At 50.2% G+C, this 21,553-nt stretch overlaps 2 protein-coding genes across 3 annotated transcripts in view; both read right to left on the minus strand.

Annotated features, from left to right (window-relative positions):
* The window catches only part of ptpn4a (protein tyrosine phosphatase non-receptor type 4a), a 68,914-nt gene extending 52,947 nt beyond the window's left edge, over positions 1-15,967 (minus strand). The window contains exon 1 of the mRNA XM_084443705.1: positions 15,847-15,967. The gene's annotated coding sequence lies outside the window, so the exon portion shown is untranslated. The remainder of the gene's footprint in view (positions 1-15,846) is intronic.
* Positions 15,968-17,181: 1,214 nt separating this feature from the next.
* tmem177 (transmembrane protein 177) lies at positions 17,182-20,200 on the minus strand. Of its 2 annotated transcripts, none has more exons than XM_084443666.1 (2): positions 20,062-20,200; positions 17,182-19,141 (listed from the first exon to the last, which is right to left on the minus strand). In XM_084443666.1, the coding sequence occupies exon 2, from the start codon at positions 19,086-19,088 to the stop codon at positions 18,159-18,161; it is 930 nt and encodes a 309-aa protein (XP_084299792.1). In that variant the 5' UTR covers positions 19,089-19,141; positions 20,062-20,200; the 3' UTR covers positions 17,182-18,158. The 2 variants fall into 2 exon arrangements, with proteins under 2 accessions (XP_084299792.1, XP_084299793.1); XM_084443667.1 differs by lacking the exon at positions 20,062-20,200 and adding an exon at positions 19,804-19,871.
* Positions 20,201-21,553: the final 1,353 nt, after the last annotated feature.

Consider the following 21,553-nt stretch of genomic DNA (forward strand, 5'->3'; position numbering starts at 1 on the left):
TCTGTTCACTACATTGAACTGGACAGGGTGAATAATAGGACACTCCTGGGTTCCCCCTGCACACAGGCACACATGACATGAGTGCAAACACGCGCATGCACACACACTCGCACACAAACACACACACACACTTGTGCACACACACACGCGCGCGCGCACACCCTCACACACACGCGCGCATGCACATACACACACAAATAGCTGCTCATAAAAATTAATTGTCTTGTGTGCCCACATGTTCACCTCAGAGAGATGGGCCGCCTTTAACCTGGTCTGCAGGCACACCGCAGCTTTCAGGGATAACGCCTCACAGTGTGTGTGTGTGTGTTTGTGTGTGTGTGTGAGAGAGAGAACATAGACGTGTGTGTGTGTGTTCGGGCTAAGAACGTGACCTAATAGGCCAGACACACTCTGCTGATGCCAGCGTTTCTCCTGATGCATAATGTAGGAACAAGAGCTCAGAGCTCTGCTGGAACCTACTGGCATCTCCTTCCTGATGTGACAGATTAAAGCTAATCTCCTTGTGAGGATCCGTTCACACCAGCATTTAAGGTCAGCGCATGGAGCTACATCCTGTTTCACTTTTTTTCACACTTTCTGCCAGCTTATTTGGCATATAAATGATCCAAATCTTGAGATGGAGGTCTCCGGAAACCTCTTCTGCTTCCAACACGACACAGGAAACCCCAGTCTCACACTGGAGCTGAGAGGCTCAAAAATAGTGTTGTATGCATTAACACACACATACTGTACGCACGTGCGCACGCACGCAGTGGACAGACCTCCACACCACCTCTAATATCACTGTTCACTACTGTCCTAGCCCTGGACAGACCTCCACACCACCTCTAATATCACTGTTCACTACTGTCCTAGCCCTGGACAGACCACCACACCACCTCTAATATCACTGTTCACTACTGTCCTAGCCCTGGACAGACCTCCACACCACCTCTAATATCACTGTTCACTACTGTCCTAGCCCTGGACAGACCTCCACACCACCTCTAATATCACTGTTCACTACTGTCCTAGCCCTGGACAGACCTCCACACCACCTCTAATATCACTGTTCACTACTGTCCTAGCCCTGGACAGACCTCCACACCACCAATAATATCACTGTTCACTACTGTCCTAGCCCTGGACAGACCTCTAATATCACTGTTCACTACTGTCCTAGCCCTGGACAGACCTCCACACCACCTCTAATATCACTGTTCACTACTGTCCTAGCCCTGGACAGACCTCCACACCACCAATAATATCACTGTTCACTACTGTCCTAGCTCTGGACAGACCTCCACACCACCTCTAATATCACTGTTCACTACTGTCCTAGCCCTGGACAGACCTCCACACCACCTCTAATATCACTGTTCACTACTGTCCTAGCCCTGGACAGACCTCCACACCACCTCTAATATCACTGTTCACTACTGTCCTAGCTCTGGACAGACCTCCACACCACCACTAATATCACTGTTCACTACTGTCCTAGCCCTGGACAGACCTCCACACCACCTCTAATATCACTGTTCACTACTGTCCTAGCCCTGGACAGACCTCCACACCACCTCTAATATCACTGTTCACTACTGTCCTAGCCCTGGACAGACCTCCACACCACCTCTAATATCACTGTTCACTACTGTCCTAGCCCTGGACAGACCTCCACACCACCTCTAATATCACTGTTCACTACTGTCCTAGCCCTGGACAGACCACACCACCTCTAATATCACTGTTCACTACTGTCCTAGCCCTGGACAGACCTCCACACCACCTCTAATATCACTGTTCACTACTGTCCTAGCCCTGGACAGACCTCCACACCACCACTAATATCACTGTTCTCTAGCCCAGACAGTCCTTTATATCACTGTTTAGCCCAGACAGACCATTAATATCACTATGAAGGCAAAAAGCAGGAATCATGTGTTGCATTCATTCACTGCTGCGTTGTTGTCGCTTGTTGTGGTGAACAATGAAACAAAATCTATTCCAATACTAGGGCTGCGAGCAGCAGTGAGCGGGCCCTCGCACCCCACGCGTGTTGGGGTGCGGCGCCGTTAAAGGGTGTGCTATTTCGGTGTCCAGTACTGAGAGAAACTTCCTGTCACCAGTAGGTGGCGCTCTAAGCGTGACTCAATACCGACGCATATGTGTTCAGGACGGTACCTTGATGAAGCGTGAGAAATGCTGTGTAAATCGGACAATGTATGTAGGAGTTAATAGAACTGGATACAGCCACTCCATTCACTGACCGCTATCACAAATGAAGCCCTATTGAACTGCGCCATCTTGGCAAATTTGTAGTCATTTGACTATTTCCGGTGACTTTTGTACTTGCGCAGTTGTGCTTTTCTGGCTTTCCGGTGACTTTTGTACTTGCGCAGTTGTGCTTTTCTGGCCTACGCGCGTCCACGAACAAGTTCACGAAATGTAGACGCACGTTCCCGGCTCTCCCCGCTTTGATTTAGCAATGAAAACCGACTTGCATATTAACCTGTTTTTGTCAAATATATCCATTGGAGACATTATTTTTTTATCCAGGCATCTTAGTTTTAACAGGTTAATTATAGCTGAACATGTTTTGTTTGCTAGTAGATGGTATTCATTCCGTTCGCGATAACGTTATTGCAGCCAGGCTAAATTCCTCCAGGGAGCCAGTGACCGGCGAGTTGAAGAGCTTCACTCCCCGCTAGCAGAAGCTTTGGCCGCTGCTACCGCATCTCGGATAACCCGCTGAGTTCGTGGCTGCTATTTCACACTCGCCATGTAGGCTAAACATGCTGTTTCAGTATACTTTTCAATTAAATATGTCTCACGATTTTGTTATTTTCATTCTTTAAAAGTCACCAGAATACAGAAAACTAGGTCTCTGAAACTTTTTGGGGGGAGGATGCCCAGACCCCCGCTTTGGTATAGAAATCCTCCTTATTTTAGCTGTCTTCAGCTTGGCACCACCACACCAAGAGATCAATTCCACAGGAAACACTGGTTCCTTGTTCAGATCATAGAGAAAAATCCAAACAAACGAGCAAAGGAAAAAGATGTTGAAATTATGAATGAAAAAGAAGATAACCCAAATCATGAAGACACCGCAAAATCAAAAGCCGGGAAAACCTAAAGATGCTTGTCTGAAAACATTTGTTATTATTTCATATTGTATTTGTACAGTAACATCCCTTTCCAGGTGGTTTTAAGTGATGAACTGCATAACTTGTGTTCAGTAGAGGGGATAATGGACATTTTATACCTGTGCTACAACTTTCTGGCTCTGTGCTACAGAACTATCAACCCCTGTAGCACCAGTGCTATGTGCTAAAAAGTTAATGTACAGTCCTGGATAATCACCGTAGTGATATTTAGTCTCATCCCTAGTGGTCAGCCTCCATGGATGGATGGATGAATGACATCACCATTTTTCCCATCATGCCCAGCATGACCATCCTGACCATCATGCTGTAGCTGTGTGGGTCCGGTGGTAGAGGTCGAGTCCTAACAGCCGAGCCTAGGCTCGCCTTTGGAACCCTTACTGACAACAAGCATACGTAACATGTCATAAGGTGCTGATTACAGCAATGGCTCCTCTTGCACACTTGTCTTGTTATTCTGCCGTGACTAATCACCTTCTAGCAGCAATGTGTGTCTGACCAAGGTCAGTTACTCATCCTGGATAGATTCAGCAAACAAGAGCATGGGGAACACACCTGCAGACGCCAGCAGACTGGCTGTCCTCTCCCCAGCCAGGGAGACTACAGACAGGCTGTCCCCTCCCCAGCCAGGGAGAGGGGAGGACAGGGAGACTACAGACAGGCTGTCCCCTCCCCAGCCAGGGAGACTACAGACAGGCTGTCCCCTCCCCAGCCAGGGAGACTACAGACAGGCTGTCCCCTCCCCAGCCAGGGAGACTACAGACAGGCTGTCCCCTCCCCAGCCAGGGAGACTACAGACAGGCTGTCCCCTCCCCAGCCAGGGAGACTACAGACAGGCTGTCCCCTCCCCAGCCAGGGAGACTACAGACAGGCTGTCCCCTCCCCAGCCAGGGAGAGGGGAGGACAGGGAGACTACAGACAGGCTGTCCCCTCCCCAGCCAGGGAGACTACAGACAGGCTGGCTTCAGTAGAACCAGGTGCTGAGAGGCCTGGTGGTTAAAACTCAAGAGTCAGCGAAGCCAAAGAACACAGACAGGCTGGCAAGTCAAACCCACAACCCGGGACCAGTGACCGGACACGGGGCCAGACACGCTTACAGGGTTTGACTTCAAAACAAACCATCCATCTCGTCTGGGCCATATTCTAGACTAGGGAGGCATGGTGGGGACTAGGGAGGCATGGTGGGGACTAGGGAGGCATGGTGGGGACTAGGGAGGCATGGTGGGGACTAGGGAGGCATGGTGGGGACTAGGGATGCATGGTGGGGACTAGGGAGGCATGGTGGGGACTAGGGAGGCATGGTGGGGACTAGGGAGGCATGGTGGGGACTAGGGAGGCATGGTGGGGACTAGGGAGGCATGGTGGGGACTAGGGAGGCATGGTGGGGACTAGGGAGGCATGGTGGGGACTAGGGAGGCATGGTGGGGACTAGGGAGGCATGGTGGGGACTAGGGAGGCATGGTGGGGACTAGGGAGGCATGGTGGGGACTAGGGAGGCATGGTGGGGACTAGGGAGGCATGGTGGGGACTAGGGAGGCATGGTAGGGACTAGGGAGGCATGGTGGGGACTAGGGAGGCATGGTGGGGACTAGGGAGGCATGGTGGGGACTAGGGAGGCATGGTGGGGACTAGGGAGGCATGGTGGGGACTAGGGAGGCATGGTGGGGACTAGGGAGGCATGGTGGGGACTAGGGAGGCATGGTGGGGACTAGGGAGGCATGGTGGGGACTAGGGAGGCATGGTGGGGACTAGGGAGGCATGGTGGGGACTAGGGAGGCATGGTGGGGACTAGGGAGGCATGGTGGGGACTAGGGAGGCATGGTGGGGACTAGGGAGGCATGGTGGGGACTAGGGAGGCATGGTGGGGACTAGGGAGGCATGGTGGGGACTAGGGAGGCACGGTGGGGACTAGATATTGATAAGATTTTAGCGATTACGATTCCATTTTCGATTCTGCTTATCGATCCAATTCCTTATCGATTCTCTTATCGATTCTCATTGGGCAAAAGAGTAGAAAACAGGTTTATTAACATTAATTTTCTTTTATATATACTTTGAACATGCCAATTACAGTGCTGTTTTTTTTTTTAGTGTATTCACCTTGAACTAAAAATAAAACTGACAAACAAATCAGTATTTTTTCTATAGAAAAAGATAAATAAAACATGAATTATTCTGTTGAATTTTAAATCCAATAACAGTCTTACATGTTACTAGTAGAAATTACAATGCTCCTTCCTTTTAAAAAGGGTATATGAGCTGAGCTGACAAAAATAGAACTAGCAGCGGCAACTGGCAACAAATACAATCAAGTGAAGTCCAGATGGAACTGAGTAGGTCTGCAACCATCAACTGGATGGAGAATTAACAATTCTACTACTTCTACAAGAAGTAGCCTCTGACCCAGACCGACTACCACGAGCCTGACTCTGAACGGCATCATCTAAATTACATGGATGGAAATGGAGATTATTCATTTAGTGAAAGCTGGTTTACACAATTAAACAAATGGCAGAATCGTTAAGGATTTTGGCCAACGATTCCAAGGAATCGATTCACTGGGAAGCGGTTCTCAACAAGAACCAGTTTTCGATGCGCATCCCTAGTGAGCTGCTGGGTTAGGGTTGGGACTACTGGGTTAGGGTTGGCACTATTGGGCTGCTGGGTCAGGGTTGGGACTACTGAACTGCTGGGTTAGGGTTGGGCCTACTGAGCTGCTGGGTTAGGGTTGGGACTACTGAGCTGCTGGGTTAGGGTTGGGCCTACTGAGCTGCTGGGTTAGGGTTGGGCCTACTGAGCTGCTGGGTTAGGGTTGGGACTACTGAGCTGCTGGGTTAGGGTTGGGCCTACTGAGCTGCTGGGTTAGGGTTGTAAATTGTAATGTGTAACTTGTAAATTGAGTATTAGAGTTTATCTGTAGCATAATCTTGGAGCCAGCAGCAACATTTCACTGTGACTGCACACCGTACATTACATGTGACGAATAAAAGGAATCTTGAATGTAGGGTTGGGACTCCAGGGGACTGAAGCAGTGAGTGAACCAGTCAGACTCAGCCAGAGAAACCAAAAGAATGTAACAGCTTCTGTTACTATGCCTGGTTGAGCAACACATACCATGCTGGGAGTCCCTTCTCTCACCACACAGATCAGTCTGGAAACACATCTGAACTGTGCACAACAATGGAGCAACATTAAAAAAGGATTCATATTCAAAACAACCAACTGTAATCTAACGTGGGGCATCTTCAGGGGCCCAGGCTGATTACTGTTCTATAGCCTGCATACTAGCGTTGTAGTGAAGACCACCTAACCTAAGAGTCAAGACCACCTAACCTAAGAGTCAAGACCACCTAACCTAAGCGTCAAGACCACCTAACCTAAGAGTCAAGACCACCTAACCTAAGAGTCAAGACCACCTAACCTAAGCGTCAAGACCACCTAACCTAAGCGTCAAGACCACCTAACCCGAGACCAAGTCAAGACCACCTAGCCCGAGATCAAATCAAGACCACCTAGCCCGAGATCAAATCAAGATCACCTAGCCCGAGATCAAGTCAAGACCACCTAGCCCGAGATCAAGTCAAGACCACCTAACCCGAGACCAAGTCAAGACCACCTAGCCCGAGATCAAGTCAAGACCACCTAGCCCGAGACCAAGTCAAGACCACCTAGCCCGAGACCAAGTCAAGACCACCTAGCCCGAGATCAAGTCAAGACCACCTAGCCCGAGACCAAGTCAAGACCACCTAGCCCGAGATCAAGTCAAGACCAAGACCAGAGTATATCGAGACCAAGACAAGACCACAACTTTTAGGGGTTGAGACCGAGTCAAGTCCAAGACCAAGGCAGGGCGAGACCGAGTCAAGTCCAAGACCGAGTCAAGACCAAGATCAGGCCCAGGGGTTTTGGTGAACCTAAAATATTTTCTTTGTCGTAAAACACTCCCAGCACAACCAGCAGACCACACACTCTTATTTACCAAATGAAGAACACACACAATAAAAAAGTGGTCTCAAGACAGGTCTCGAGTACTACAACACAACCACATACAAGCAGAAAACAGAAAACTGGAGCTATTTTCCATGTCTGGTCTGAATTCTAGTAACAGAGGAAGCATTTAGATTGATAACCTAATGAATAACCTAGCAATAAGCTACTGGCTGCATAGGTGTGGGCTGATAGTGTTTGCAGGACCATAATAAATCCTCTGTTGTCATCTGGTTTGACTGTGAGCAAAGGGCATGCAGCCAGGCCTGAGCAGCTCCGCGGTGCAGCCGGGCTGGGTGGGAGGGGGCAGCCGGGCTGGGTGGGAGGGGGCAGCTCTCAGGCAGGGCAGCTCCGGGGTGCAGCCGGGCTGGGTGGGAGGGGGCAGCTCTCAGGCAGGGCAGCTCCGGGGTGCAGCCGGGCTGGGTGGGAGGGGGCAGCTCTCAGGCAGGGCAGCTCCGGGGTGCAGCCGGGCTGGGTGAGAGGGGGCAGCTCTGGAGGGCGTTTCCTTTCCTGACCCCCCGGCTCACGGGAACCCACCCAGCGGGGGACTACGTCCATCAGTCTGAAAGCTCCCCTCACACTCATTCACTCCCTCTCTCACATGCACATGCACACACACACACGCACACGCACACACGTACACACACACACGCGCAAACCATGATCTGTCCTCTTTATCTGCCTCAGACCCTCACGTGCACGCTCACACACCGACATGGCTGCCGTTTTCACAGCCGCTGGCTACATTCTGCACCAAACCGTTGACTGAAGGGAATTCTGGGTAGCGAGGGAGGGAGAAAAGGCCCTGTTCAAATAGCTGAGACGCTGGGCAGGACTGAGACGCTGGACAGGACTGAGACACTAGACAGGACTGAGACACTGGACAGTACTGAGACACTGGACAGGACTGAGACACTGGACTGTAGAGACACTGGACTGTAGAGACACTGGACAGGACTGAGACACTGGACAGTACTGAGACACTGGACAGGACTGAGACACTGGACATGACTGAGACACTGGACAGGATTGAGACACTGGACAGGACTGAGACACTGGACAGGACTGAGACACTGGACAGGACTGAGACACTGGACAGTACTGAGACACTGGACAGGAGAGACACTGGACTGTAGAGACACTGGACTGTAGAGACACTGGACAGGACTGAGACACTGGACAGGACTGAGACACTGGACAGTACTGAGACACTGGACTGTAGAGACACTGGACAGGACTGAGACGCTGGACAGGACTGAGACACTGGACAGGACTGAGACGCTGGACAGGACTGAGACACTGGACAGGAGAGACACTGGACAGGAGAGACACTGGACAGGACTGAGACACTGGACAGGACTGAGACACTGGACAGGACTGAGACACTGGACAGGAGAGACACTGGACAGGACTGAGACACTGGACAGGAGAGACACTGGACTGTAGAGACACTGGACTGTAGAGACACTGGACAGGACTGAGACACTGGACAGGAGAGACACTGGACTGTAGAGACACTGGACAGGACTGAGACACTGGACAGGAGAGACACTGGACAGGACTGAGACACTGGACAGGACTGAGACGCTGGACAGGACTGAGACACTGGACAGGACTGAGCCTGAAGCTGCGTGGTGGACAGGACGCTGGACAGGAACCCAGGCTCTGGATGGGCTGAGGAAGGAAAACAACTCTGACAGTGTGGAATTCAGAGCCAGAGCACTTTAGAGGACATTACAGCCTTCTGTGGATTGCTCCATATCCTTATTTAATTTGGACAGCGGACATGGATTCAATTTTCATTTCCGCGATCCTTCTCCAATTAAAATAGACACGGTGGATAAATATATAGGCTATATATTTTTAAATTGTTAACATTCCAAAATTGCTCGTATTTGTCAAGTGTCACACAGCAGCAGGCCTTGTGAAGGCAGTCGGCCTGTGAGGGGTGTTTAGTTCTGGCCGTCTAGGCGGGTACAGCCTCCCAGACACAGGGCTGGAGCTGTGCTGCCTCCCAGACACAGGGCTGGGGCTGTGCTGCCTCCCAGGCACAGGGCTGGAGCTGTGCTGCCTCCAAGACACAGGGCTGGAGCTGTGCTGCCTCCCAGGCACAGGGCTGGAGCTGTGCTGCCTCCCAGGCACAGGGCTGGAGCTGTGCTGCCTCCCAGACACAGGGCTGGAGCTGTGCTGCCTCCCAGGCACAGGGCTGGAGCTGTGCTGCCTCCCTGGCACAGGGCTGGAGCTGTGCTGCCTCCCAGGCACAGGGCTGGAGCTGTGCTGCAGGAGCAGCATCAGGCGTGACTGAGCAACAGGGGAGACAGTGTTCTAAAGTCCCTCTACAACCAAGGGGCTGGGGTTGGAGAGAGAGGGGTTGGAGAGAGAGGAGTAGGGGAGAGAGGAGTAGGGGAGAGAGGGGAGTGGGAGAGAGAGGGGAGTGGGAGAGAGAGAGGAGTGGGAGAGAGAGGGGTGTGGGAGAGAGAGAGGAGTGGGAGAGAGAGGAGTGAGAGAGAGGGGAGTGGGAGAGAGAGGAGTGGGAGAGAGAGGGGAGTGGGAGAGAGAGAGGAGTGGGAGAGAGAGGAGTGGGAGAGAGAGGAGTGGGAGAGAGAGGAGTGGGAGAGAGAGGGGAGTGGGAGAGAGAGGAGTGGGAGAGAGAGGAGTGGGAGAGAGAGGTGAGTGGGAGAGAGAGGGGTGTGGGAGAGAGAGGGGTGGGGGAGAGAGAGGGGAGTGGGAGAGAGAGGGATGGGGGAGAGAGAGGGGAGTGGGAGAGAGAGGAGTGGGAGAGAGAGGAGTGGGAGAGAGAGGAGTAGGAGAGAGAGAAGAGTAGGAGAGAGAGAGAAGAGTAGGAGAGAGAGTGAGGAGTGGGAGAGAGAGGAGTGGGAGAGAGAGGAGTGGGAGAGAGAGGGGAGTGGGAGAGAGAGGTGAGTGGGAGAGAGAGAGAGGGGTGGGGGAGAGAGAGGGGTAGGGGAGAGAGAAGAGTAGGAGAGAGAGAAGAGTAGGAGAGAGAGAGGGGAGTGGGAGAGAGAGAGAGGGGTAGGAGAGAGAGAGGGGAGTAGGAGAGAGAGAAGAGTAGGAGAGAGAGAGGGGAGTGGGAGAGAGAGAGTGGGGAGAGGGAGATAGAGGAGAGAGAGAGAGAGAGAGAGGGGTAGGAGAGAGAGAGGGGAGTGGGAGAGAGAGAGGAGTAGGAGAGAGAGAGGGGAGTGGGAGAGAGAGAGGAGTAGGAGAGAGAGAGAGGGGAGTTTGGTTGGAGAGAGAGGGGAGTGTGAGGGGGGCAGGGCAGGAGGAAAGGCAACGAGTCCCAACAAGCACCGTTGGACGTCTCCAGCCAGGCCTGTGTGCATGGGGCTCCCTGACAGAGCACTCTATGCACAACATGATCGCCTGGCCTAGCCTGCTATCTCTCCACATCCTTTTGGGGGTGCCATATTAGATTCTCATTGATGATTCTCATAGCCTGTTATTAGATTCTCCTGGAGGACGGGGGCACTCTGCTATGAAGCGGTATGAACGTGCAGGAGTTCCAGTGAGCAGTAGTGCGCTTGTGAGACATCATTTCCATGTTGAGTGTTTGATTGATTCTGGTAGGCTACTATCAGCCCTATAGTTTATCATGGTACAATAGATGGATGTAGGGCACCTATTTGAAAGATTCAAGAAGCAAGCTAGCACCTTGCATTGCAGCTGCCGCCATTGGTGTGTGTATGTGTGAATGAGAGGCCTTCATTGTAAAGCGCTTTGGATAAAAGCACTATAAGTGCAGTCCATTTACCATTACTGTAGTAAGACAGCACTAGCTAGCATAGCTAGACGAGAGTACAGAGCCCTTTCTTTTGACAACTCAGAAGACCCCCCCCCCACCATTTCAAATACTCGCCAGATCTACACGAATCACACAAATGACCTATTCTGGATTAAAAATGGCAAATTTCGCTGAAAGTTGGCACCCCTGTAATGACGCAGTCCTAATGGGTAGCCTGGCTTGTTACTGGTGGCTCTGTCCGGACACATTTTGGCCCCCGGACAGATTTTGGCCTGACATCTGTCTGTGCCCTGAGATTTGTTGGAGAAGACTAGACTTTGTTCTGACCCGTGTGACATTTTGAGGACATCAAACGGTCTGATGCAGACATCAGAAACATGCAGCGTAACAGGACCGAGCTGGGGCAGAACGCGCGCGCTAGGCTGCTTCAGAGCAACGCCAGCAGAGTTCCATCAAGCTCACACAGCACAGGGAGGCCGTGGCCGGAGGCCAGAGAGGAACGTCTCCGGACCTTGAACAACTGTGTGGTCTCTGGAGCCGGAGAGCCTTTGAGGGAAGATCCCATCTCACATCACGCCTGCTCGGAGCCATGTTGCCCCGCCTCTAATGGGATATCCCATGACCATCCCTTCATTTCTAGTTCCTCAACATGATAACGGGAATGCACAGAGCTTTGTAGTTTCCGTGTGGATAGATGGACAGCATGTAGTTCTATAGCCTGGTGTTCCGCCGATGCCGATGTTCGGCCGATGCATCGGTGCATCCCTAGTAACCAACATGATTACGAGGCTATCAGAATAGTAACCAACATGATTACGAGGCTATCAGAATAGTAACCAACATGATTACGAGGCTATCAGAATAGTAACCAACATGATTACGAGGCTATCAGAATAGTAACCAACATGATTACGAGGCTATCAGAATAGTAACCAACATGATTACCACACTATCAGAATAGTAACTAACATCATTACCACACTATCAGAATGCAATCTGATTTTTATCATTATGCTGCTAAACACTGACTGAGGACACTGGCTGAGGACCCTGGCTGAGGACCCTGACTGAGAACCCTGACTGAGGACCCTGACTGAGGACACTGGCTGAGGACCCTGGCTGAGGACCCTGACTGAGGACCCTGACTGAGGACCCTGGCTGAGGACCCTGGCTGAGGACCCTGACTGAGGACCCTGGCTGAGGACCCTGACTGAGGACCCTGGCTGAGGACCCTGGATGAGGACACTGGCTGAGGACCCTGGCTGAGGACACTGGTTCCCAGTCTGATCTCACTACCCAGCCCGGAGCGGATGGACATGCTCTCTTCCATGCCTGACGGCTGACGCCCTCCTAGAGCATGAAAGAGTTACACTATCCATCCATCTAGGACCTTCCTCCCACTGCTGTGAAGGAGTCTGCCCTCCTCTTCCTCCTCTTCATCACTGGCACCCTCAAGCTCCATGCGGTCTCTCTAACAGGAGCGTCTGCGGGTTCAGGCATAAGCCTGTCTGTGAGTTTAGGAGAGGGAAGCCCGTCTTCTCCAGCGACAGCTGATGATGAGGAGGCCGATGACTCCCCGACCGCCATGCAGTTTAGGAGGAGATGATAACACACGAGCAAAACACCTTGTGTTGGGCGTTGGGAGGGAGGGCATGACAGCCAGGGAGTGTGGGCTAAACACAGCTGTGTTTTCCTTCCAGAGACTTGTGATGGAAGCAGAGTGATGGATATCCGCCCGGTGACTGGTGGTGCCCTGTTATGGATTTCCACACTGATGTGGAGGAGAGTTCGCCAATGACAAGGTGTTCCACACAAAATGACACATTACTGCTTGGGTTGGGTTAGTTCCAAATCTTACTTGTTACCTTGTCATACACATTATACCTTACTAATCTTACTTGTTACCCTGTCGTCCCCATTGCATACCCGTAATAACCTGTTTCCCTGGCTCCCTTCAAACATCATATGAAGCAAATGATTTACAGCTTTCTTAACCTAAAAATATGATTTTTAAAAATACAGAGCGTGGCTTGCTCTTCCTGCGCTTGAGGCCTCTGAGCTGCAGGACGGAGCAGAGTGGAGGGTACTGTCTGTCTGTCCGTCTGTCTCTCTCTCCATCCATCCGACTGCCTGTCTGTCTCTTTCCCTCTCTCTCTCCATCCGTCCGACTGCCTGTCTGTCTCTTTCCCTCTCTCTCTCCATCCGTCCGACTGCCTGTCTGTCTCTTTCCCTCTCTCTCTCCATCCGTCCGACTGACTGTCTCTTTCCCTCTCTCTTTTTCCATCCGTCCGACTGCCTGTCTGTCTCTTTCCCTCTCTCTCTCTCTCTCTCTCTCTCTATCCGTCCGTCCGACTGTCTGCCTGTCTGTCAGACCACAGCGTAGCATCAACCCCTCAGCTGCAGTCATCATGCCGGTTCTTGTCTCAGGATGAGCTCCTGGCCACATCAACACAGCTGTCAGTCACAGCATCTGCCCGCTCTCACGCTCACTTGACTAGGCCCAAACCTGGGAGACGGTCAGACACACAGACAGGCCTATGAGCTCGCCTGAGTCCTACTGGGCCTGGAAGACACAATCATTCATGGACGTTCCTCTGTGCTGTGTTACGTTTATCATGTGAGTTAGGGGTTAACTGGAGCAGCCCCGTTTCACCAGGACAAACTCTAGCCGGCACATGTTATGGTATGTTATGGCATGTACGTGGGTAATAAAAGTGATCTGGAATCCAGGTCTACCTACCAAACGTCTAGTCTACCACAAGACCAAGAGGGCATTCTGCAAAGCCGTTCACCACAGAAGCAGACCTTCCTAACCATGTTCTCTACAGAGGCACTGAATGCACTCACCATTACAATTACCATCACAAATGGAGACATTAATTTAGGCACTGTGTTAACTAAACACTGCCTCATTATATTATTTCACAGCAATAACATCCTTCCCCTGTGTAGTTACCTAGTTATAACACCCTGCCCCTGTGTAGTTACCTAGTTATAACATCCTGCCCCTGTGTAGTTACCTAGTTATAACATCCTGCCCCTGTGTAGTTACCTAGTTATAACATCCTGCCCCTGTGTAGTTACCTAGTTATAACATCCTGCCCCTGTGTAGTTACCTAGTTATAACATCCTGCCCCTGTGTAGTTACCTAGTTATAACATCCTGCCCCTGTGTAGTTACCTAGTTATAACATCCTGCCCCTGTGTAGTTACCTAGTTATAACATCCTGCCCCTGTGTAGTTACCTAGTTATAACATCCTGCCCCTGTGTAGTTACCTAGGAAGTTCACAGCCCTCTCCCTGTGGGCCTACCAAGCCTCATGCTAGCAGGTGCAGTCTAAGCCAATTAGCCCAGCAACACCTGAGTCCACCCTCTCCTTCCACCACTCCCCAGCGTGCGCGCACACACACACTCACACACACACTCACACACACACACATACTCTCACTCACACACACACACACGACTCCAGCTCTACACTGTGGACGCACAGGTTCAGGTGCACTACATACTAGGCCAGGGCCCTGAACACAGGTTACACCTTCTTCACCAGCTGGGTCCCTCAAAGCAGGGCTCACTCTGGGTGAGGAGAGATAGGACTTGCAAAATGCTCCAGCACACGGTCTGTCTGAACATCTCTCCACCTCTCTGATTAAACTACCAACTAATACTCCACTTATGTCAATGCTTTACCCCCACAAAAACATAAGGCTGCAGGGCTCCCTTATCGATTGTAGGCTGTTTATAGCAGTTCACATGATTGACAATAAACAAAGAATACATTGAACTGAAGTTGAATTCGAATGCTTCACTAAAATCCCCATCGTCATCTCGTCTCGAGCACTCAGATGAAACCAAATAGATGTTGACTGTTATGTAAGCAGAGCGGTAGATAAACCGCTTTATTATCATCTATCCTCGTATTATTATTGTTGTTGTTGTTATTGTTGCTGCACGACTGAGGAGCCTGAACCCAAGCAGTTCATTCCCTTATACCTGTGAAACGGACCTGACAATAAAGACATCTTAAGCAATTACGTCATCTGAGTAAATGTATCAATGAAGACGGTTTCTACTGAGATCTGTTCGGTGGAAGCTGCAGACACCTTAGGTACGACACCCACATCAATAGAAAGGACCATTATAGAAATGATACGGACATATCTTCCAAAATGTGACTACTAGAATAGATACAATTCTAGCACAGATGATACGATTGAATATATCAGGTGCGCACACTATTAAGCAATAGCAACATTTTCAGCTGTCAGTAATATGATGGTCCATTAGCCTAAGGCATTACGGAGTTCATGGAAATGGCTTTGCCTTTTATCTAGATAACGTTAGCGCTTATATCTAATATAATCTGTATTATATTATTATTATTATGTTATCTGGTAAGCATACAGCAGCAGCCCCGCTCCTCTGACTCAAACCAGAGACCCATGTCTACGTGACACCTTTAATCTGCCCATCGGCAAACACGCAGTATTCAATACAAGATAGATAACGTTAGCTATGTCTAGCTGAAGCAGCATAATGCGAGCTAGCTATGCTATCTAGCTAGGGTTAGGGTTATACTACACTAGCTGGCTAGCTAGCTTCCTCCCATGCATGGGTATGGTGAATAGCTAGCGGACGTCGTTAGTGCTAACGCTAGTTATGTTAGTGAACGTTTGCCCTGTAACGTAGCGTTAGCTAGCTAGCAGTAATGTGTTTAACGAGCCTACGTTACATGCTAGCTCGTTTCAATTCACTTGTAATAACGCAAAAGCATATAGCGTAGCTTGCCTATGCTTCGATAGCTAACGTTCACTAACACGAAAGGCAGAAGCTAGCTAGCTCTGATATTACTAGCATTGCTACTGGCTAGCTAGCTAACGTTACTTTTCTTTTTCTTTTCTTTTTTACAGCAATGACATGCTTCTAGTCAGAGCTTACCGTCATCAACCGTTCCAGGGGTGTCCAGTTTTAATGAATAGGATTTTGTTCTAGTAGAAAATAAGTTGAGGGAGAGGGAGTGAAAATCCAAGTTCAGTTCACCCGCTTCCAACTCCCACAAAAGCGCATCTTTCTGTGTGCGAGTCCGAGCAGGAGGAGTCCGAGCAGGAGGAGTCCGAGCAGGAGCAGGAGCAGGAGCCGTCACACACATCCAGCTGCGGGGCCGCCGGGTTCTAGTCTCCGACCAGCTCGGCGACGGATAATCCACACGCAAGCCACGGAAACCATTGGCTACAGCGAGAGAATAGCAGTAATTTAGTACAAGGATTGCACTATTTTCAATGCCTCGCATATATAAAAGATAAAATAAAACAATCGGAATGGCTGTAGAATTGCAAACAGCCGAATGGGTTTAGGTATGACTGTGAGGCGAGTGGTCCGTGTGCTGGGGGTGCTGGGGTTGCCAGGTTTGAGGATGCCAGGTTTGAGGATGCCAGACTGCAGCGACGGATCTTCATGGGCGTTCCCGATCAGATGGACACGCCCCTCTTTTTTTTTCTTAGTATTCCATTCAGCATAGAGGCTGTGAGCATGACCTACAAATAAATTACACAGACGATTATTACTACTATTTCTAAAGATCTAGTAGCAATTGTTAGTTCCCATGATACACCATTATTGAGCTTCTGTGCCCCCCCAAAACTACCTCCATCGTGGGGCAGGGTCACATGTTATAGAGGCGTTTTGACGAACTCTCTCTAAAAATACATCCCAGCAATAAAGTGGGGCAGTGAGGGACTACAGCAACACTATCGGGTTTGTCGTGCAGTGTCAGGACCTGAATGGACAAACAAATCAACCAGTATTGCTGTAATAACGCTCATTCACTCCTAGTTTTCATACCTAAGCATAAACTAGCTTAAGTGGATGAGAACCATCCTAAACTGAGAAATAGATAAACAATTAGGGAAGCCTATGGCCTGAAAAAAGTGGGCATGTGGCGACATCATGTGGTGAGAAAAACGCATGACAGACCAGACATAAATGACGTGTTAAATATGCTGACTGGCGGTCTGGCTCTCGCATTGTTAATTACTGTTCTTTTTATAATTCATCCACAGGGTGTGACACTAGAGATATGGTTTAACTACTATATTAAACAGACAACATTTGTGGCCAGAGGCTGTATCAGGAGTGAACACCCAGCGATCTATGTCTTGTGGAAACGTGACCCAAATTTACAGAAGACAAGACGACAAAAACAGCGACTTTGTTGTGGAACAAGTCAAAGTTTTATTTCTCACATTGTCTTGAGGTGATCCTGAGAGAGGCTTACTATGACAGACTGTTCAATCATGTCACTGGTGTATTTTTCACAGTAAGAGAGGTATGCTTACATAGGGTTGCAAATTTCCAGGAATATTCAAATTTCCAGGAATATTCAAAGGTGGAGACTTTCCATGGGAATTAACTGGGAATTTGGGGGTTACACCAACTGTATCTACCTTGTCATAAACACATACAAAAAAAAAAAAATACAGTTTTGACTTAATCTATGTGAGTAGAACTTTAATGGATTCTACTGTCCTCTTAGTGTGCAGGATGCTAGGAATTAGCTGTGCATGTGATGGGAAGAGTACAGTGGATGGAATGCACAGTACAGGGTTGAAATTCAACTGAATTTGCATTAAATCAGGTTGTTTTAACAAAGATCATGATGCAAGACCTTTTTCTTTCCCCAACTAGGCTACATTTAAGTTCCCTGTCATAGGGGTCTGAGGTGGTGTAGCGGTCTAATGCATCGTGTTCCAGCGCAGCTGCCCACCGGGAACCGCTGGTCTCGCCTGATCTGAATATGGCCGGATCCCAGAGGGCGTGGGGTTGTGTAACGAATCCTCAACAGGGTAGGGGGTAATTGGACACTAGGTCAGGGTCAATTGGCTACCAAATTAGATGAAAATGGGATAAAATCCGAAAATAAGTATATAAAATAAAATAGTTGAAAAAAATCTGTTATAGGCTACAAAAAAAGGTAAAAATTTCCCAAATTCCTGAGCTTCTCGATACATTTTCCGCCCCTTTGCAACCCTACAAATACACCACATACAGACGCAGCAAAGACACTACTGTTCTTGGAAGCTAGATCCAACACTACTGGTCTTCTGAGTAAAGCACCTGTGGTGTCTATCTGTCATTATGTAGGCCATGTTGCATATTACACTGTACAGTAGTTGCATGTGTTTGAGGCTTCTTCACACTTATTCAAGAACAAATGACAAACAGCAGTGGTTTGGATCAAAAGGTCCATCTCCTCACGCCTTCTCCTTCAGCAGGTCCATGATGCCCGCTCTCCTGGAGGTGTAGGGGGCGTGCCTCAGCTTCAGCAGGTGGGCGGGGAACAGGTTCCCGCTGGGAGCGTACATCTCCTCCCCTTGCTGGCCCATCAGAACGCGGAGGGTCCTGTTCCTGGACAGGATCTTGTCGTAGAACTCCACCCCCCCCTCGGCGTAGCCCCGGGAGAGGCTGGCCACGCGCCGGTCGCAGCGGTAGTCCATCCACTGGGTGACGGCGTCGATAGTCAGGAGGTAGGAGACGGCGCCCAGGCTCATGGCCACCAGGTTGACGACGCCCCTGAAGACGACGGGACCCGCGTGCAGCCCGAAGATCTGCTTCAGGGTCACGCTGTAGACCCACACCCCCGCCAGGCAGGCCGGAGCCACCACTGCGTTCAGCACCGGCCCCCCGGCCTCCAGCCGGGCCACCTCCCGGGCCACAGCGAACTTCTGGGCCTCCGGGGAGAACATGAGTGCATCCTTCAGAGTAGCGCCGACGTCACTGTCCCACGCCACCTCCTTCCCGTTGATGAAGATGGTGCGGTTGGTGATCCCGGCGTGGTCGTCTGGCGTGCTGTTGAAGTTGGCCGGGATCCCGATTTTGGCGCCGGAGGGGAGCCAAGGCAACCCGGCCGCAACAGGCTGGAAGCCAAAGGAGGCGAAGGCGCTGTAGCCTCTGGGGAGGCCGACGCTGTACTCCTCCAGCACCTCCTGGAAGACGCCCTCTAGCTTGTCTGACAGGTGAGCGGGCTCTCCTCGGGTCCAGGCCTGGTACAGCTTTCTGAAGGTGTTTTCAGGGAAGGCGTGGTAGAACATGTTGGCTGCAAAAACGCCGCCACAGCCAGCGAGGAGCAGCGGCGTGCGGTACCTCTGTGCCAGCGCTGCGTACCTCCGGAAGGGAGATGCCATGACGGCACACCGTCCGCCCAGCTACCTGCTACAGACTGCAGGAGGATGCGACTCTGTGAGGATGCACAAACAGGACGTCAGTCATGTTTCTAAACAGCTTTAGAGGCCTGGCATGCAGCCTTTAGGTCAGCTGATAACAGAATCAAATCGGGATGTTAAGATAAGATTAACTTTAACAATATGCCTGGGGGGGGGGGGCATCTGTAAATGCGCTAATGTAGACCGAGTGAAAAAGGTCTATGGCGCAATGAATGGTCCCTGGCAGGGCGGTATACGGGTTAATAGCCCCAGATAGTATACTGCCCTGGACCAGGGCTACATACATACATGCATTTTAGATGTAAATGTCGTTAAAAAAAATAGTTAACTAATTTAGCTCGCCAGTATTAGCTCAGCATTTTGACAGAATGATGCACAGACAACACCTCGTCCTTTCATATGGAGCGGGTGACAGGCCTACTGTAATCGAGATGTCATGGTGACATTTACAGTAGCTGGTCCCGTGAGGCAATGAACGCACCGATTCATTATATTGGCAAGACGGCTACCAAGCTAGCTCAGCTACTCTAACTTAGGAGCTAGCACTAGCTCAAAGAGCACAGGATGACCAGAGACTATAACGTTACTAGTAGAGCTGTAATGTAACGAACCTAGATATTGATATAACTATAGTATCTATACATTTAGTTAGGGTTATGTAAGCTACCAAACTCACATGTTCTTTTCGTCGCTGCAAGGACAGATAAAAGCAACAAAGCCGTAAAGCACTTTGCCGAGTTGGTGCTGGGCATGGATCTTAATAGAACTGTGCTGGGCTAGGGTTAGAATATATAATAGAAATATTACTATTCATAATAAGAAATACTTCTATTAATAGAATTAATTATTAATAATAAGAAATACTTATATTAATAGAAATAGTGCTGGGCTACGCTCTGTCGTGAAACTTTAACGTCCCTGCTTGTATAATTACCTTCGCCTTTAGCCTCGCGTCACCAGTCTCTCCTCGGGGAGGTATAAGGTCTCTCCTCGGGGAGGTATAGGTCTCTCCTCGGGGAGGTATAAGGTCTCTCCTCGGGGAGGTATAAGGTCTCTCCTCGGGGAGGTATAGGTCTCTCCTCGGGGAGGTATAAAGTCTCTCCTCGGGGAGGTATAAGGTCTCTCCTCGGGGAGGACAGCCTGGTATCTATGAGCCCGCCCTATCATCCGGCTCGATCCTGTAGAGCCCGCCTCCAACATCCGCTTGCTTTATTTTTCCTTAACCGGTAGTTCTTTTCGCATCTTCTTCTACAATTTGTCGGTGTTATGCCTAGTGATGCCATCGGGAATGTTATATACTCGAAACTTCACCATGTGCAGCCTACAGTAAAAACATTACAACAACTGTTCGTCTTCCGGTCCAGACTGGATGATTATGCGATGCGTCATCGCGCTTCCGCTCTAGACCGGCAAAGAAACAAACAGAGATCAAACTGACAACCAAACAAAACAAGAGATCTGCCACCTCTGCTGGGGTGAGGGGAACTGAAGCAGATATAGGTGTGTGGCTTGATGACTGATGATGCTCAGCTGGTAGACAACAAGGCGGTATAATGACGGTCAGCTGGGCGATTCTGAGGCACAAGAGAAATGCATGAGTAAAAGCAAACCAAGAGGGGGGAGACAAAACAGAACATACATAAACTGCAGTAAATGATAGGCCTACATAGGCAGGAACAAATATAGTCTATACCTAGCCTACATTAAAAGGCCAGGGGCCGTAACAGCTCCCATAAGATCTTCGTCACTTGTGGACAGTTCTTATACAGCTTGTAAGGAAGCCTGTTCGGTCCTGGTGCTGAGGCTGCTCTTGCCCTTTGTAGGGCCTCTCTGATCTCGCACAGCCTCAGTGGGGAGGTGTCGAACGGGGTCCTTGGGGGGTCTGGATGTGATACACATCCTAGCGAGCCAAGTGATGTTTCTTTCGCTGCATCCATGTACTGGCCCTTGATGTGCTGTTCCAGGTCCTCTTTAGAGATGATCAGCTTGCCGCTTCGCTTTTCATCCAGCAGCTGGTGGGCATACTTGAATGGGTCTCTGAAGAAGTCTTTCCTTTCGTTCTCCTTCTGTTTCCTCTGCTTCCTAATACGTTCTGCCCGGCGCAGCTTTGCAAGCCTCTGCTTGAGGTCGCCCCACAGTAGCTTGAGACCTTCCCGTTCCTCTGGGGCTGCTTTCCTCCATCTCTCTCGCAGCTGGTGCCTGCTGGCTACGAGCTCCTCAATGTGTTTCTCCCGCCGTGCTTTCAGTCTTGGGGCTGTGGCTCTCTTGGCTGTGCACTCACCAAACCTCTCTCTGCACTCTTCGTAGATTATGTTGCTCAGCAAGGTTAGTTTGTGCTCCACCGTGCCTCGCAAAGAATGCTCGAGTATTCCGCTCAGATGTTCGTAGAGACTGCGCCACTCCTCTTGGCTTTTTCCCTTCGGCCA

Source organism: Borostomias antarcticus (assembly GCF_949987555.1).
Source record: "Borostomias antarcticus genome assembly, chromosome: 9".
NCBI classification, from domain to species: domain Eukaryota; kingdom Metazoa; phylum Chordata; class Actinopteri; order Stomiiformes; family Stomiidae; genus Borostomias; species Borostomias antarcticus.

Coding starts and splice junctions, on each gene's coding strand:
- tmem177 (XM_084443666.1), bottom strand. CDS start 19,088: ATGGCATCTCCCTTCCGGAGGTACGCAGCGCTGGCACAGAGGTACCGC.